We start from the raw sequence: 17,775 nt of genomic DNA, 5'->3' as shown, positions 1-17,775 counted from the left end.
TTTCCTAGCCTGTACAGGTCTGTGTGTCTCTCCATGGATATACTTTCCAAGACCATCACTAACGTTCTCCACGGCTTCTCCAGACCCATCTGTCACATGTGCTCAGGGTGAACCTGCTCCTATCTGTGTAAACCACAGAGCACCAGTGGTGCCAGTTCTGGTATTCTATGGTAAATGCCAATCAGGCTCCACAGTGAGCACAGTGCCCACTAGAGGGCGTTGGGTCCTCAGGCTCCCCTCAGGAAGTCTGTGTCTGATTGTTGGTCAGAGACATTCACACCAGCTGTTGCTGGAGGCCATTTTGTAGCTCATCCTGTTCCTCCTGCTCAAAGGAGCAGATCCTGGTCCTGCTGATGGGTTAAGGACCTTCTACGGTGCTGTCCAGCTCTCCTAGAGTAACTGCCTGTCTCCTGGAATCTCCTCCATGCTCTGAGACACCCCCCCCCCCCCCCCCCCCCCCCCCCCGATACTCACCTGACCTCATCAGTATCACAGAGGTTTACTGACTGATGCTGATCACAGTGACTGAACAGGTGTGAACAGGTGTGTGTCTGTGACTGAGACTCAGCAGCAGGTTAGAACGAAGCAGAACAACATTATAGGCTAGTGACAATGCCCCCAAATTTTTTGACATACCCCTACCAGAGGTAGAACTAAACCCAACCACATTTTTCCTCATCTCTGAGGTCTCCACTATATGAAATGGATTCTTGGCCAAAAATATTTTACTGCCAAGATGGTTAAATTGATAGATATTGTTATATACCCCAAAACTAAAAAAGAGCCCAAATACAGTCTGTCCGTATGGGGGTTAACCCACAAAAACTGATGTATATTAATAACACAAGGCCTGAGAGCTTTCAAAATAGGCATGTATGTAGTCAGGATTTTGCTTTACCCACTAGAAAAAACTGGATGTGAATATCTTAAAGTATGGGGTAGACAGAGACCTTGGAACACATACCTAAAATAGGCGAACATGGAAAAAAAATATTTTTGCAAAATATTTTCATTTACTTTGCAATTGCTTTGCCGAGGATTGTCATAGAAACACATATGATGGCTTGTTGGAAAGGTGAGGTTGTGCTGAATCCATCAATACCAAATATGTAAATGTGACCTGCATAATCAGGGTGTTAAGTCACTTAATGTATGAAGTGCCCCAACTGAAAAGTATTGAGAAAATTGAGTCTGCAGTCCCAAGCTTTATTATGCTGCATGTATTGTCATATAACACAGTAGGCTTGTTGAATTAATGTGCTTGTTTTCTAAATCCAGCCATACCACATATGCATAGTCATTTAAAAATGTGTGATATGTCCCAATTAAAAGAGATGAGTGAGTAGGACAGGAAACAACAAGAGAGTATAACAGTTTGGCCTTGATGGGCCCTTTTAATTCAATTTTATTCAATTCAATTTTATTTATTTAGCGCCAAATCACAACAAACAGTCGCCTCAAGGCGCTTTGTATTGTGGGTAAAGACCCTACAATAATACAGAGAAAACCCAACAGTCAAAACGACCCCCTATGAGCAGCACTTGGTGACAGTGGGAAGGAAAAACTCCCTTTAACAGGAAGAAACCTCCAGCAGAACCAGGCTCAGGGAGGGGGGGTCATCTGCTGAGGGGGGGCTGAGGGGAAAGAGACAGAGATTAATATCAATTAATGATTAAATGCAGAGTGGAGTATAAACAAAGTAAATAAGGTGATTGAAAAGAAACAGTTCATTATGGGAACCCCCCCCCCCCCCCCCAGCAGTCTAGGCCTATAGCAGCATAACTAAGGGATGGTTCAGGGTCACCTGATCCAGCCCTAACTATAAGCTTTATCATAAAGGAAAGTTTTAAGCCTAATCTTAAAAATAGAGAGGGTGTCTGTCTGCTGAATCCAAGCTGGAAGCTGGTTCCACAGAAGAGGCGCCTGAAAGCTGAAGGCTCTGCCTCCCATTCTACTCTTAAGTATCCTAGGAACCACAAGTAAGCCAGCAGTCTGAGAGTGAAGTGCTCTGTTGGGGTGATATAGGACTATGAGGTCTTTGAGATAAGATGGGGCCTGATTATTCAAGACCTTGTAGGTGAGGAGAAGAATTTTAAATTCTATTCTAGATTTAACAGGGAGCCAATGAAGAGAAGCCAATATGGGAGAAATCTGCTCTCTCTTTCTAGTCCCTGTCAGTACTCTAGCTGCAGCATTTTGGATCAGCTGAAGGCTTTTCAGGGAGCTTTTAGGACAGCCTGATAATAATGAATTACAATAGTCCAGCCTAGAAGTAATAAATGCATGAATGAGCTTTTCAGCATCCGTCTGAGAAAGGATGTTTCTAATTTTAGAAATATTGCGCAAATGCAAAAAAGCGGTCCTACGTATTTGTTTAATATGTGCATTGAAGGACAAATCCTGGTCAAAAATGACTCCAAGATTCCTCACATAGAGGCCAAAGTAATGCCATCCAGAGTAAGTATCTGGTTTGACACCATGTTTCTAAGATTTGTGGGGCTGAGTACAAGAACTTCAGTTTTATCTGAATTTAGAAGCAGGAAATTAGAGGTCATCCAGGCCTTTCCTTTCTGAAAACAGTTAAACCCTTCTGCCTACATGGTGATGTGAGCCTCTGAAATTTACCCAGAATGCATTTTTGGAGTTTTCTCTAATGACATATTCATCCTCAGTCTCCTGTCAAAAGACTGCAGCAATCCAGGAAATCAGTCAGCACTATAAAACAATGTGGACATTACATTTTGTTACATTTTGTTTCCAGTATTTATCCAGTCCGAAGCTGTGTGAAATTAAATTATTAACATAACCTAAACTATCGTGACCAGACTTCCTGAGGGCGGATCAGAGCGTGGAAATTTACACACTCAGACTTCCAGCTCTTTTCTAGTCTTGCGGCAGTGACCTGCTTGTAGGGTTACTTCATAGCTTGTAAGGGTTTTCCCTTCTAGTGAGTGAGTTTTATCATTTCAATAAAAGCTTTTCTCTTAAATTATCCTCTGAACATCTGCAGTCAGTGTAGGCACATTTACACTGTTCATTTCTTCAGGATGACAATCATAAGTTCATGTATTGATAGTGTTTCTGACATTGGGTGAAAAAAGTGTTCAGGGTTTGAATATTTTGAAAATGTTTCATTGCATATATTGGTAATACAGCAAAATGTCTGACTTCTGGGTGAAGTGCAAACTCCTCTGGACATGAAGCAGACAGTAAAACATCCTTTCAATTCAAGGAAAACCTCAACCTGGACATAAACAGGATAAATAAAATTGTCTGATATGTTTGAGATACAATTTAAAGCTTGACAAACTTGATTAAGATGAGGTTCTCTCAGAACAAATATGGAACAGAAAACTTCCTGATCTTTACCCTGTGCTTGAACTAATCCTTGATGGTTCCTCCACAGAGTGGACCAGGAGAGCTCACAGGGTCCCAGTGGTCAGTCTGCCCAGCAGCATCAAACACACCTGGACTCCATATTTATGGTCTGCACATGTACAACAGCTACTTTTCCATCTATTCTGTTCACAGTCATCTCCATGCTGCTCTGACCAGTGGACTGTCAGTGGCTCCAACATGGACCTGATGTTTGGCTCCATGATTTCAGTCTGACTGGGCCATTCATAAAGTATATAAGATTTCATCGCATGTTTTTAAATCTCTGAATGGGTTGGCTCCATCATATCTGGCTGAACTAACACCTTATGACCCCTCAGGGTCACTGAGATCAGCTGACCTGCTCCTCCTCAGTGTTCCTAAAGCTACATTTAAGAACGGGGGGGGTCGAGCTTTCTTTTTACATTTTTTTGTGTTTTCTTATTTATTGCTGTGTGTGTGTTATAATTATTTATTGTGTTGTCCCGTTTTCATGTCCATGACTTTGGTCAACCTTGTTGTTTTAAATGTGCTTCATAAATAAATTTGGATTGGAAGTGACATCGCGGCTCAAATGATTCATTATTAAACCGTTTCTTTAACATTTTGAAATATTTTTATTTAAACTTTGTAAGATTTACAACACAAACAGTAAAACAGCAACAACATGAAGATAAAACAGATTCAATACAAACTAACATGTAAGAACTGATTTTAAATCTGTACATTTAAACACACATTTCTGAAACTTTATAACACAAATACTAAAACTAAACACAAATAACTGCATATTACTAATTTCTAGAAAAAATGTAACTATGCTAACATTTCCTTTCACAGCTTCCTCATCACATCTTTACAGGAGATTCCATCGGAATTCTGTGGAGCCGGATCTCAAGGTTTTTAAGTTTGTCCAGAAGAGGATCTTTGTGTGTCTGCAGATTCATTGTGATCCAATGATGGGAATGATTTCAGGCCTGCATGATCACGCTGATGTTTGCACAGAGCAGATAATGAAGAGAATGTTTTTGCACACTGGTAACAGTGAAACAGTTTCTTTGCAGCGTGGGATCGTTTGTGTCGGGAGTATGAAGTGAGATTCCTGAAGCTCTTGTCACACTGGTCACAGCTGTAGTTCCCTTCAGTGTGTTCAGTGTGTGTACTTTCATGACAGTTACGAACACCTGATTGTGAGAAGCTTTTGTCACAGTGTCTGCACTTGTATGGTTTCTCTCCTGTGTGGACTCGTTTATGCTCTTTAAGGTGACCTGCAGTGATGAAGGATGACCCACACTGGTCACAGAGGTGGTTTTTAACCCCACTGTGGAAGAGTTCATGTTGTTTTAATTTATTTGTTGTGGGGAAGCTTCTCCCACATTCTTTGCAGTCCTTCAGTTTGTGTCCAGTGTGTCTATGCTGGTGTATTTTTAGGCTCTTTTGCTGATTGAAAGTTTTCCCACAAAGGTCACAGAGAAACGCTTTCCCACCACCACAGCGACGACAGGGTTGAGAACTGGATCCATCTGTGTGGCTCTGCTTCTAAACAAAGACATAAAGACAGTGTAAGTCCGGGAATTCCTTCAACATTTTTATCCTGGACGTCTCCTGGAATAAAGAGCATCTCTGCCAACGTCCAATTACATTTTACTGTTTACATTACAACACTGGATACAAGAACTACAATACTACCACCATAATACTGTAATATTACTCATTTAATACTATGATAACTTTAATGTCATACTGAAGCACTACCACTGTGACACTGCAATAATACCACTGTAATACTGTAATTTCACTGTCCTACTAAACTGCTACCAACATAGTGCTACACTAATAATGTCACACTAAAATAATACTAATGTGTCCAATTCTAATATAATACTACAATTATATCACTGTAATATTGCAGTACCACCACGGTAAATGTGCACTTAGTTCAGTATAAGACTATAATTGCTTATATAGTACCAGAATACCACAGTAATATTAAAATACTGCTAATGAACTACTACATACCACCACCAGAGTACATTCATAGAGCACAACAATCTGTGGGACTCACTATAAGTGAGCAGTGAGTGATTTTGGACACAGCTGTGTCTGTTCATTTTTCATAGGGCTCATTTCATACAGACTTTCTCCTGCAGCCTTCAAACAAGTCACACTTTGACTCTGTGAGCTGGAGAACGGTGGAACAAAGAGAGGACATGAGAGGAAGATGAGACTCTTTCTAAGGTAAAGACTGCTCAGCAAGTGTCCTTTGATAAACTACTAATTTAAAGCTTACAGGTAACGTTATCATTCATTTTAGAGTTTTAGTCAGATATTGGATCTGTACATGATGTTTCATCTAGGGATGGCATGATACCACTTTTTTATGTCCGATACCGATATTTTACATTTGGATATCGGCCGATACCAATATAAATCCGATACTTAAAATTGATCCAGGCATTTAAAAACATTAAAAAAAAAAGGAAGTCAACAGTCTCTCACACAACAAAATCAAAGTCTTTTAGTTGACCCACATACAAGACTAAGGACAGAGCTTTTTAGGCAGTGGCACCAAAGCTCTGCACTGTAAACCCGGATAAGTTGAATCCACTTAAAAAAACCAAGGTAACTCGTTGCCTCAAATGTTTTAAGTAATGAGCATCAGTTGAATAAGTGCAGTGGGCTATGTCCAATGTACTTGAGGCCCTCTTGGAATGGAATGAGAGATTTAAGTTGAATGTACTAATAACAGAGTTTCAGTAACTAAAAACGCTTAGTTTAAGCAATCATTCACCACCCATTTATTTAAGTAAGCACTACTCCGTCATCGGTTGAACTAACTTGTATGTCCTAATTGACCAAACTTAACATTTATAGTTCTCACAAATCAAAATATGTCTTTAAATCAATAGAGCTGGGTAAATCAAATACATCCTCTTCTTCCACTTATCCTGTTTGGGGTCACAGGGGGCTGGAGCCCATCCCAGGTGGCATGGGGCGAGAGGCAGGGTACACCGTGTCGGAGGGCTAACACAGAGAGACAGACAGCCATTCACACCTATGGGCAATTTAGAGTGACCAATTAACCTAACCCCAGTAACTACAGACACACTGGCCAAGGTGGAATTGAACCCAGACCTTGTAGATGTCATTCTACCTGTAAGGCAGCAGTGCTAACCACCACACCACCCTGCTGCCCTAGATTAAACACAACATTACTTCTCAATTGAACATATCTTTTTTCACCAACAAAAGTAACAATATATTTCACAATGCTAAACTGTGTCTGTTTTAATTTGGTTTTGGTTCAAATTGAGATAAGTATCTCATGAGATATTTGTTGTAATTTGGCACTCTTCACTCTCCATATGTGAGTTGTTACAACCATCTAGGGGCCCAGAGCGCCCCCTTTTCACCCTCAGACCCAAGCAGCCACACGACAATCGTCTTGTTTCATTTATTCACAAAGACACAAAACACAGAGTCATTCACATCAGGGTGAGTCAACAAAACAGGAACTAAAATCTACCGGGATCCGGCATCTGACCTACACCAAAAAGAACAAAATAAATAACACAGTCTCATCTAGAATACTACAACACACACACCCTTGCAGATGTTACAGAGTGAACAGGTAAGAAATACAACTAGAGGCACACTCTCCCTTCCCCTCCCTATACCTTACCTCCACACTACCCCCCACGTTTTCTCTTATCATTTACGTTATTTTTTTAAGTGTGTGCGTCTCTCCTAACATTCTCTCTAGCCTTTTGTGCATTCCCTTCAATTAACGTTATTAACAAATGATGCAGATCCAAATTATTTTTGTGTTTCCTAGAACTGCCAATTGATACTTAATTTACTTCCACCTATTTAAAAAAAAAAAAAACCCCACATTTGACCATTTGGGAAGACCAGATTCTGAATCTTACATTGCAAGTTGATTCTTGAGTGTTTGAAGTTTAGGTTTAAGATCTGTCTTACCTATGTTCATAAGTACCTGCTGAACAAAATCAAAAGTGTTTTTCATGTACTTTGGGTAGGTGAGATGCAGTGCATAGGTAAGTCCAAAAACAATGTACATGGCCTGGGGCAGGTTCACAGCATTCATCACAATCTTTCCCTCCAAGATGATTCCCACCGGGAATGCATTATGGTGAAGGGACTGCATGTGTGGAGACATGTTTTCCTGTTCATGGCAGAGGATCCCCACTGGCACATCACTGTACAGACGTTCCTCATCATCAGTGTCCTGACAAAAAGAACACAGGATTATCACGTCAGTATGACAACAAAGTGCTACAAACAGGCTTTTTATGTGCACAGTTGATATGTCTACCCTGTTCAGTGTCCACCCACTGCACAGGGCAGTGAGTGATACAGAAAATCACTCAGGATAGTCAGTCACAATACTAACATGAAGAAAGTAACTATCATTATCAGCAAACCTTAAAATAATATATATAGTAGGGAGAGAGGAGGGGAGGTAGTACACAGGTGGAATCACAGAAAGATGGGATGAGAGAAGGTAAAAACTGAATCAAAGTTCCTCACAAAGCAGGCCTTGAAGAAGGCAGATGGATCATCGCCAAGAATGACAGGAAGCCCCCTGAGGACAAGGCATCTGACCGCCATCACATCCAAAGCCTGGTGGAATGAAGGAGGAGACATGAGATCACACATTTAGAATAGGGTCTATATGAACTGGAACCCACCTGTTAACACACACCCAGTGTTTGACATTATTCATATAGGCAATTATTTACAGCCCTTATTTACATATCAACTATCAAAAACTGGTAAATTAATGAAATGGGTGGTAAGTGATTACACTGAAAAATTACTTTAGACAATTCAACTCAATTACAGATATGCTTCTCAAAGATAAAGAAAGCATCTGCAAACAGCATAGATCACATTACTAGTAGTTGTTTTTTTTAACAATACACGTGATATTTCAAACTCAACTCAATCAAGTATCCAATTATTTAATAAATATAGATCTGAAAATAAACTAACCTTTGTTTGTCTCATCAGGTCAGCCAACACCTGCCCCGTAAGACCCCTCTTTGCCTTAAAGATTTCCATGAGCCTGGGACTGTGATGATCAAGGGCCTCATAGAACTCCTGTCTCAGGCTCTTACCAACCACTCTGCTAAACTCCAGACACACCTAAAATATGAAAAACAAAACATGTTCATGTTCAAATGAGCTGAATATGATGTAATCTTTAAATGCATCAACCCAGACTATACTACTACTCTGTAATACAATGTTGATGAGGACTATGGAGCTCTTCTGGTGAAATCAGATTACACAAAAAAAAAAGAAAAGAAACAAAAAAAGAAATCAATGAAAAACTTGTGGCCATAAATTATTGATGTTAGAATTTCTGTGCAAAGACTCAAAAGTTGCTTTAGCCAACAGACAAGTTTATGTAATTCTACTTCATTCCTGTACAATAAATGCAATCCCAACTTGTCCATATTTGTTGGCTAAAGCAATAATAAACAGTCTGCACAAAAGTGACGATTGCTGACTAAGATTTTTTTCAATCTAATGTCACCAGAAGTGTTCCGTAGATTACAGCATATGAGACAAATATATTGGCCTACCTGGTGTTCAGTAAAGAGAGCAGGCCAACGTTGACATATCTGGATAATGGCAGGCTCATCATTCACAACCTCATTCCTCCGTACAGCAAATGTCAGATCCATCTTCTGCTTGATCAGGACGCGATTTGGAGTTTTCTTCTTCATTTCATCCACCATGCGCTGTCGAGCATCCTCAAGGCTAGAGTCATCCTGTCCCTCTGGAAAATCTGGGAGGTAATTGACTTCTCCTCTCTTTGGCTTCTTGATCCTCTTGTTTGGTGGGTCTCCACAAGGAGAGTGCTTCCCATGTTTACCACCATTCACTGTGACATCAAGGTGACCCAGCTGACGCATTTTTGTTCTGTAGTTCCCCATCTTGAATTTCAAGCTGTTTTTCCAACCACTCCAGCCGGACACTGATCCTTGTTCCTTGAGATTGAATTGAATTGAATTGAATAAATTGAATTGAATTGACTGTGGGATTAGCATTTCCTCAAGACAAAGCAGTGGAATGATTTTAACAGTAGGTCGTTCAGGCAGTTCTGACATCTCTGTTAGATTGCAAAGTTCGTTGTCAAAGGTGGGATCTCTAAATTGTAAGGTGAAGGTACAGTGTATTTGAAGCACATCTCTAAGGGCGCCAATCAAAAGGTCAACTGTATCGGGCTTTGTTGTCAGTACCACCTTCCTAATGTCTGTTTCAGTGATGATAACTCTCAAATGCATTCTCTGTTGCAGCGCCATCTGAGAGGAAGAGAGAATGTTCAGCACAGAATGAAATGTTTGAGAGTCACCATTAGTTTCCCACCTACTTTGTAAGCTGAAAGGGGGAAAACATCATTAAGCTCTGAGAGTGAGACTACACAGTGGGTTGGGGTTAAATCAGTATAGCAAACTTCATATGACCTAAGGTGCTCATGGTACCATGCACTCATGACTCTGCACACAAACATGATTTCTGTATGAACTGCAACAATCTGTGTTATCTGCCTAAACTCAGGGAGACCTGAGCAGGATCCAGCAGAGACTACCATATCTGCTTTGTATGCAACCCCATCCAGACAGACGGATGATGCTACAAGAACTGCTGCTGGCTTGTGGATTTTCTGACTGAGTACTCTTTGGATGTCCTCAGTGAAAGATGATATCGAGACTGTAGTGACCTTCTGCATCTCTACTGATGGTTTGAAAAATGAACTTGAGTCCAAATGATAGCTAACTGCTTTCTGGTGCTTCATGGCAAGTGTAAGGGCTACGTTCCTGAAGTTCTGAGCATCACGGATAACCTTTTTGAAGAATTTGTGTTTGCCCTCAAAGCGCATAGTCCAGACATCACAAAGTGGACCAAATGCCTTGATAAGTTGAGGGTAATGTTCAATGTAGTGGTGCTTTGGTCGTAATCTGAACTCTGGGAATGCAGTCTGCAGTAGTTCTCTATGTTCTGCTAACTTGCACTCCAAGAAGTAGAGTGTCTCTTCAGTAAACCTGGGTGCAACTACTAACTCCACAATGTCTTTCACAAGCATGAGAACTTCCCATGCCTTTTCCCCTGGAGGGACATACTGACCAACAATAAATGGAAGAAGTCTAATTAGACACCAGTTCTCGTGTGCATTTCCCCCGATTGTGCCTTTTGTGTGGAAGCCTTTTGTAATAGGCTGTGGCTGGTCAGTTTTGTCAGTAAATGTGTATGCAAAGGTCCTAATAAGCTGATTGAGTGTTTCTAAATTAAAATATCCTTTGAAAATCAGATTTGAAAGGCACAGAGACAACTCAACTGGGACTATGCCCTCCAGAAGATCATGCAGGAGGTCAGGAGGGTAACCTTTGATTACATGGAAGTACTCCAGTTTTGCAGTCAAAGGGTACTCTTTTCTCACACCATATTTTCTACCAAGTTCTGGGTCTTCCCAAACAGCCTGCACTTGTATGTCATGCCTGTCTTTGTCTCTGACCTCAAAGGCACCAGAGCGCACCTCTTGTTCTTGAATGTCACTCCTGCTTGCCATGCAGACCCTGCAGAATTTATCAACAGAGAAGCTCTCACTGAATCCTGCCAGTGCATGAGCCCCTAGGTTGTCAGCAGCTACATACAAAACAGTTCCTTTCACACTTGCACCTAAGGCCTCTATGTAGACACCATCTTTTTCTAGTGACATTATATCATGAATAAGTGGGTCCAACACTTTAGCATAACCATATTCTTTTACAGTGGTTGTGTTGCATATAAGGGCAAGTTGGATACAGTTAAGTGATGCTCTATATTTTGCTGGCATATTGGCAATCACCCAATAGACAACACACATCTTGTGCTTCTTCTTTGATGTTCCTAATGGATTGGCCACTTCAAAGTCATCAATGTACAGCCCAATGGCAACTGTGAACTCATCACTATTAAGAGGGGCATTTTCTCTGAAGTATACACCATCTACATGAGTTTTGTATTCATTTGGAACATGTCTTTCTTCAGTCATTGCTTTATCTAACACATCTGTCCTGCTTAGCAACTTCTGTAGCATTTTCTGTATGGGAACATATACAACCAGTGACGTGCAGTCAGGGGAGGCAGGTGAGGCACGGCCTCACCTGTCATCGTGGAAATATAAAATTAAAAAATAAATTAAATGGTTATATTTATTCAGTGATTTGTATTTTAAAGTTCTTTTCCATTTAACTACACCATTTTTAGATTAGTTTTTTCAAAATCGCTGAATTTTCGCATTTGCCGGTCAAATACTAAGAGACGAACGGTGAGGCACCAGCCCGGCGAGCCGCACCACGGATTGCGCAATCCGTGGTGTGGCTCAGTATAGTCATTGCCAATGACTACTAACTGTGCTGGCATGCTATGCAGTGAGACCGGATTACTTTCCCTTTGCATGTGGCTATTAAAATGTTCTAACACTTTTACTGTATGAACTAAATTTCCATATTTTAGCTGGTGTATATAATGCACAGTTTTTTTTTTTTGCTTTTTTCATTAACAACTGTATGTGTGTGTAATGCATTCTTGTGTTGAGCGATCATGAAACTGCTGCGAAGAGACACTAGGTGAGGCACGCAGTTCTCGTGCCTCATGGTAGGGGGCGCTGGTGATCCCAGGGACTCTACGACTCCTCGGCGGCAAGCTACCATAAACAGTTAGCAAGGCCAGTTAGTTTTTCCTGTTGCTTGGCCTTATGTTCAACATGGAAGATTACATAACTCAACTGAAAGAATTTTCTAAACTGGACTTTCAATCGAAGCAGAAGATAATAATTAAAGGAAGACCAACACCGGAGCTAAAAGGTTTGCTTCAGACTATGTTAATGTTAAACAAAACAACTGTTGCCAATCAAATGGTGAATAAGCTATATGTTTGTAAATCTGATGTGATGACGTCAGTGCCTCACCAGTCACGACCCTCACCGCACGTCACTGTATACAACCGATTTCTTATCTTTTTCAACCACATACTCTATAGGCATTACCAGTGGGAATTCTTTGGACACTTATGATGCTCTCTTTTTTGTGCTTGCTAAGGAACCATCTTTGCCACAGCATTTTGTCAATATGTTGGTCTCTGAAAAAGCACTGCTCAACTGTTTCACAATGGACTCATCTATCTCAGAATTATAGTCCTTAAGAATCATCTTCACTTTATGATGCAGAAGTGGTGCAGATAGATATTGTATAGCACAAAGCTGTTTGATAACTTCCTGTACAGAGCGCTCAGGTATGTGGAGGATAGTCTGCATCTTTAAAAAAAGTGCAGCCAAGTTATGCTCTAACTGCTTTTCTAAACAATGACGATCTATGTCACAAGCTTCTTCACTGACATTGTCTAGATCCCCTGTCTGTTCAAATGGCATCTGCTCATCTCCAATATCACTGTCACTGTTTTCATTACATATGTCAACATTAACTATTTCTTTCTTGAACATTTTCCAGTTGCCTTCTCTATGTGCTTTACTTTTATGTGCATTAAAAGTTGAATACACACTGCTTTCAAATCTACAGCCTGCATATGGGCACTGCACCTTTTGGTTAACTCTCAAGTGCCTGCTTCTTAGGTGGGTGAAAAATTCAGTTTCAGAGCAGGGCTCTTTGAATTCACACAGCTGGCAGCACATTTTGACAGCTTCCTTTTCTGTTGTTTTATCCTCGTGAGTTTACGGAAACTGTTGTGGGATTTATTGGGAAAGTTGTTGAAGACACTTCACTTAGGAGGACCATCAGGACTTTTCCCAACCAGAAGCCGTGGGTGGATAAATCTGTCCGCGACGCCCTGAGGTCCCGCACCGTTGCCTACAACTCCGGCCTCGCCTCTGGGAACATGGAGGACTACAAGGTTGCATCATACAACGTCCGCAGAGCGGTGAAAGAGGCAAAACATCGCTACGGCCGCAGACTGGAACAGCAACTACAACAGTCTGACCCCAGGGGACTGTGGCAGGGACTACGCACCATCACGGACTACAAAGCACCACACACACACCCGGTGAGTGCCGACGCTTCTCTGGCTGATGAACTCAACATCTTCTTTGCGCGCTTTGAGTCGGGAAGCCGACAGCCCGCTGCGCTCCCGGCCGGAGGGGCGGAGACACTCACTGTGACGGAGCGCGACGTGAGGAGGGCGTTTAGACGTGTAAACACCAGGAAAGCGGCTGGACCAGACGGTATTAGCGGACGTGTCCTTAAGACCTGCGCTGACCAGCTGGCACCTGTGTTTACAGTGATATTCAACCTCTCACTGAAACTGTGTGTGATTCCCACCTGCTTTAAAAAGTCCATCATAGTCCCAAAGAAACCACACCCCAGCAGCCCCAATGACTTCAGGCCCATAGCACTCACCTCTGTGGTGATGAAGTGTTTTGAGAGACTCATCAAGACATTCATCACCTCCTCACTGCCCACCACCCTCGACCCACTACAGTTTGCATACCGGCCAGACAGATCCACAGATGACGCCATATCCTTCCTCCTCCACAAGACCCTTTCACACATAGACACTGGTAAGGGGAACTATGTGAGAGTGCTGTTTGTAGATTACAGCTCAGCATTCAACACCATAGTTCCCTCCAGCCTGGTCTCTAAGCTGCTGGACCTGGGCCTGGGCCCATCCCTGTGCAGGTGGGTTCACAGCTTCCTGACCAGCAGACCACAGGTGGTACGAGTGGGTCACCTCACCTCATCCTCCCTCACCCTCAACACTGGATAACCCCAAGGCTGTGTGCTCAGCCCTCTGCTGTACTCACTGTACACCCATGACTGCGAGGCCACGTCAGAGTCCAACGTCATCATCAAGTTTGCTGACGACACTGCTGTTGTGGGACTAATCTCTCACAATGAGGAGACAGCCTACAGGAGAGAGGTCTCCCGCCTGGAGAACTGGTGCCAGGAGAACCACCTCCTGCTCAACATCAGCAAAACAAAGGAACTGATCGTGGACTTCAGCAGGAAGCAGCAGAGGGACTACCATCCACTTGTCATCAGTGGTGCTGAGGTGGAAAGAGTGGACACCTTCAAATACCTGGGAGTGACCATCTCACAGGACCTGTCCTGGACTCATCACATAAACATCACTGTGAAGAAGGCCAGACAGCGTCTCTACCTCCTCAGGCGGCTGAGAGACTTCAAGCTCCCACTCAAGGTGCTCAGGAACTTTTACACCTGCACCATCGAGAGCATCATGCGTGGGAGCATCACCACCTGGATGGGAAACTGCACCAAGCAGGACTTCATGGCCCTAAAAAGGGTGGTTCGTTCAGCTGAACGGACCATCAGAACCACCCTCCCCAACCTGCAGGACATTTACACCAAGCAGTGCAGGCTGAGGGCCATGAAGGTCCTAAAACAGCCCAGCCACCCCGGACACTCTCTCTTCTCCCTGCTCCCATCAGGCCGGCGTTACCGCTGCCTGAGGACTAAGACTGAAAGGTTGAAGAAGAGTTTTTACCCACAAGCCATCCGTCTGCTCAACTCTGAGCCCTAACTGGACCATTATTGCACAGTGTAAATATCATAATTTAAAAAATGTGTATAGTGTATAGTATATAGAGTATAGTGTATAGTGTGAATTACTTTTTTTTTTTTAATTTTTATTCTTCTTATTTATATGTGTGTGTATATAAGGTTGCAGGTACAAAATACATTTCACTGTGCATTGTACTGTGTATAACTGTGCATGTGACAAATAAACACTATCTTATCTTATCTCTTATCTTATAGGGTGGACACGAGATATGTGTGCTTTAAGGCTGTTTAATTACTTAAATGTGCACAAACAGTCATGGTGCAAACAAGGAACTGGTACTGTTCGTGTGTAACTTCCGTGTTTTAACTGATAGTGTTTAAATAGCTGCGCCCTCTTCCCACTAATGAAGCCACAATATTTACACTTCCACTCCATCTTCAGTTAGCTAAAGATACAATACATATACTGAGGATACTGTATATGTATTGTAAGCTTCTGAAAGGGACAATTTGACAGGACTGTTCAAATGTTGCTCCAGGTATCTGGCTCCGCTCAATTTCCATTAGGGGTCTGGGAGCAAATAAAAAAGAAAAAGGAGAAAAGCTTACTGGTGGTAGCTAGTGCTATATAACATTAGCAGTGAATATGGCTAACGTTTGCTAAGAAAGTGTTAGGCAAAGTTAGCTAGTTAACTATCTTGCTGACTTAATAATTACGCTAGTTACTTAACCTATCAGTTGACATGCAACCAGCGTAGGTCTTAACTTACAGTTTTGTCACTGAATTCTGGTCATTCAACCACGGCTTCAAATGTGGGTCGGACAACTTGCGTGCTTCAGTGAATACTTCCTCTTCGCTCTCTCCCGTCTCTGCTCTGTCACACGGTTCAGAGATCATCAGTCCAGTCTGTTGAAACTGGTATAAATTAGATCTTTAGTGGGTGATATTAAATTGTTTGGATTTAAACACATAATCACAATAAGATAGATCATTATAAAAGTAGTCTACTCAGAATTATTGATGAATGTTGTGAAATGGCAGACGTTTAAGTAATATGGACTCGGTTCATTTAAGTAGACGCTATTGATTTGACTTAAAAACACAATTACAATGGGAAAGGACACGAAACAGTTCAACTTACTCAGCACTGACAAGTAATGTTCACATTCTGGGCAATTTTAAGTAATATGAACTCAATATTTTTAAGTGGAATCCAAATCTGGGTTTACAGTGTAGTAAGGCTGCCTATGAGGGATCCAGAAACAGTACAAACTCAGTCAGACTCAGTAGAGCTGAATCAAAGTGGATTACATCTGGAGGAGTGTTGGAGTGTCTGGTCTGCATGGCGGAGTCGAACCAAATTCAGATTATTGGACTTCTGAGAGGTAACCAGAAAACTGTAAGTCTGTCAGCAAATAGTTATGACGGCCTGAACCAAAACAATTGCAGTATTATGAATTTGGCTCGCCGTGGATGCTGTCTGTCTAAATCGCCTCTTGGAGATGTTTGTAAACAGATGCTCTTCCCCCCCGCCCCGTGTTGTGACCTGTATGAACTGGTATCCTGGCAACCAAGGCTGACTGTACCATTACCATGAACATTATGATGAACTGCTGGTCTGGAAGCTGTGTGTCCATCACAGCATCCTGCTCGTCTCCGCTGGCAGCCCCTCCCCTACCCACCCTAGTGCTCTCCAGGCTTTAAATGTGCTGCTGCTTTGCTGAGGTGTTTTTTGGAACCTCGTAAGGTGTTCATAATGAACACAGTACCAGATGATTTTTTTTAACCTACCTATCCCAGTGTATCTCTTTCTGTTTCTGTAGCGCCGGCAAAACCGCTGCACGACCTCAGACACCTGTCCCCCCTGTTTGTTTCTGTGTTTGTATTTCTCTTGGATGGGTGTTCTGGAACGCAAATTTCGTTATATGTTTACATATAATGACAATAAAGTCTTCTTCTCTTCTCTTCTACCACAGAATCAGGCACTTCTGATTTGAGGCTCTCTTTTTCAGAGGAGCCACAGTATCCAAAGTCGTACGCAGTGAGGATGTAAAACTACTGACGACATAATCTACCTCACTGGGAGCAGAGTTTAGGTAGCTGCTCTGCACTGTGTGTTGGCACATGGTATTGAAGAGAATAACAATGGAGGAATTAGATGCTCAGCAGAGGACAAAGATTCAGATGGAGGCTCTGCAGACACTGAAGGCTCAGATGACAGGACGCTGCAGCTGAAGACGGTAGAGCTGGCTTGGACACTGAACACACCCATGATCTCCGACGACTGGAACCATTCTTCAGGCCATGCAGCCGTATCAACAGATGACCGGGGCTGCTTACGAAGGCCCACTGGTGCTTCCTGAGGCTGAAGTCTTGGACAGTTCTTGGTCACCCCCACCAGTGGAATGGGTACGGGTGCATATTGTGTATCAAGTCCTCTCTCACGTCATCTGAGGGGTTACAGACTGCTGGGTCCCTGACAGCTGAAAGAAAAGCTGCCTTTGTGGGACCGGGAAAAACATGATCAGCAGTCTCTATATTCACCTGCTGGGAAACTTTGGGTGCTGACTCAGGCTCGGCAGGCTGTGGAACTCTACAGGCAGTTTCAGAAAGAAACCTTGCAATGTCCTCAACACAATCCAGCTTCGAAGTAGAACATGAAGTGGCTTTATTACTGGGTGACTGAGAAGCAGAACATGGAACATAGTTCATCGGCTGAAAAAACACCACATGGAAAACTATGATTTTTCACAGGTTCAAAAATACAACAAGAAGTCTCAGTAGTTTGTGAGCCAGAAAAAAGTCTTTTCTTTCTGCTTTCCCTGAGCAATAAAAGCACTAGGTAAAATGTCA

General features: G+C 42.3%; 1 protein-coding gene across 2 annotated transcripts; it reads right to left on the bottom strand.

Moving 5' to 3' along the window:
• Window positions 1–6,875: 6,875 nt before the first annotated feature.
• Window positions 6,876–15,788, bottom strand: LOC115773099 (uncharacterized). Of its 2 annotated transcripts, XM_030719608.1 has the most exons (6): window positions 15,692–15,788; window positions 15,345–15,492; window positions 8,988–9,395; window positions 8,392–8,544; window positions 7,927–8,019; window positions 6,876–7,624 (listed from the first exon to the last, which is right to left on the bottom strand). In XM_030719608.1, the coding sequence occupies exons 3-6, from the start codon at window positions 9,339–9,341 to the stop codon at window positions 7,301–7,303; spliced, it is 924 nt and encodes a 307-aa protein (XP_030575468.1). In that variant the 5' UTR covers window positions 9,342–9,395; window positions 15,345–15,492; window positions 15,692–15,788; the 3' UTR covers window positions 6,876–7,300. The 2 variants fall into 2 exon arrangements, with proteins under 2 accessions (XP_030575468.1, XP_030575467.1); XM_030719607.1 differs by lacking the exon at window positions 15,345–15,492 and having other exon boundaries at window positions 15,692–15,778.
• Window positions 15,789–17,775: the final 1,987 nt, after the last annotated feature.

Source organism: Archocentrus centrarchus, chromosome 22 (assembly GCF_007364275.1).
Source record: "Archocentrus centrarchus isolate MPI-CPG fArcCen1 chromosome 22, fArcCen1, whole genome shotgun sequence".
Taxonomy (NCBI): domain Eukaryota; kingdom Metazoa; phylum Chordata; class Actinopteri; order Cichliformes; family Cichlidae; genus Archocentrus; species Archocentrus centrarchus.
Note: the sequence above shows the minus strand (reverse complement) of the source record. Positions and strands in the feature narration are given on the sequence as shown.

Coding starts and splice junctions, on each gene's coding strand:
- LOC115773099 (XM_030719608.1), bottom strand. CDS start 9,341: ATGGGGAACTACAGAACAAAAATGCGTCAGCTGGGTCACCTTGATGTC. Junction 8,545..8,987: donor CTCTCTTTACTGAACACCAG/GTAGGCCAATAT, acceptor TTCATATTTTAG/GTGTGTCTGGAGTTTAGCAG. Junction 7,625..7,926: donor CCTTCTTCAAGGCCTGCTTT/GTGAGGAACTTT, acceptor TCTTTTTGTCAG/GACACTGATGATGAGGAACG.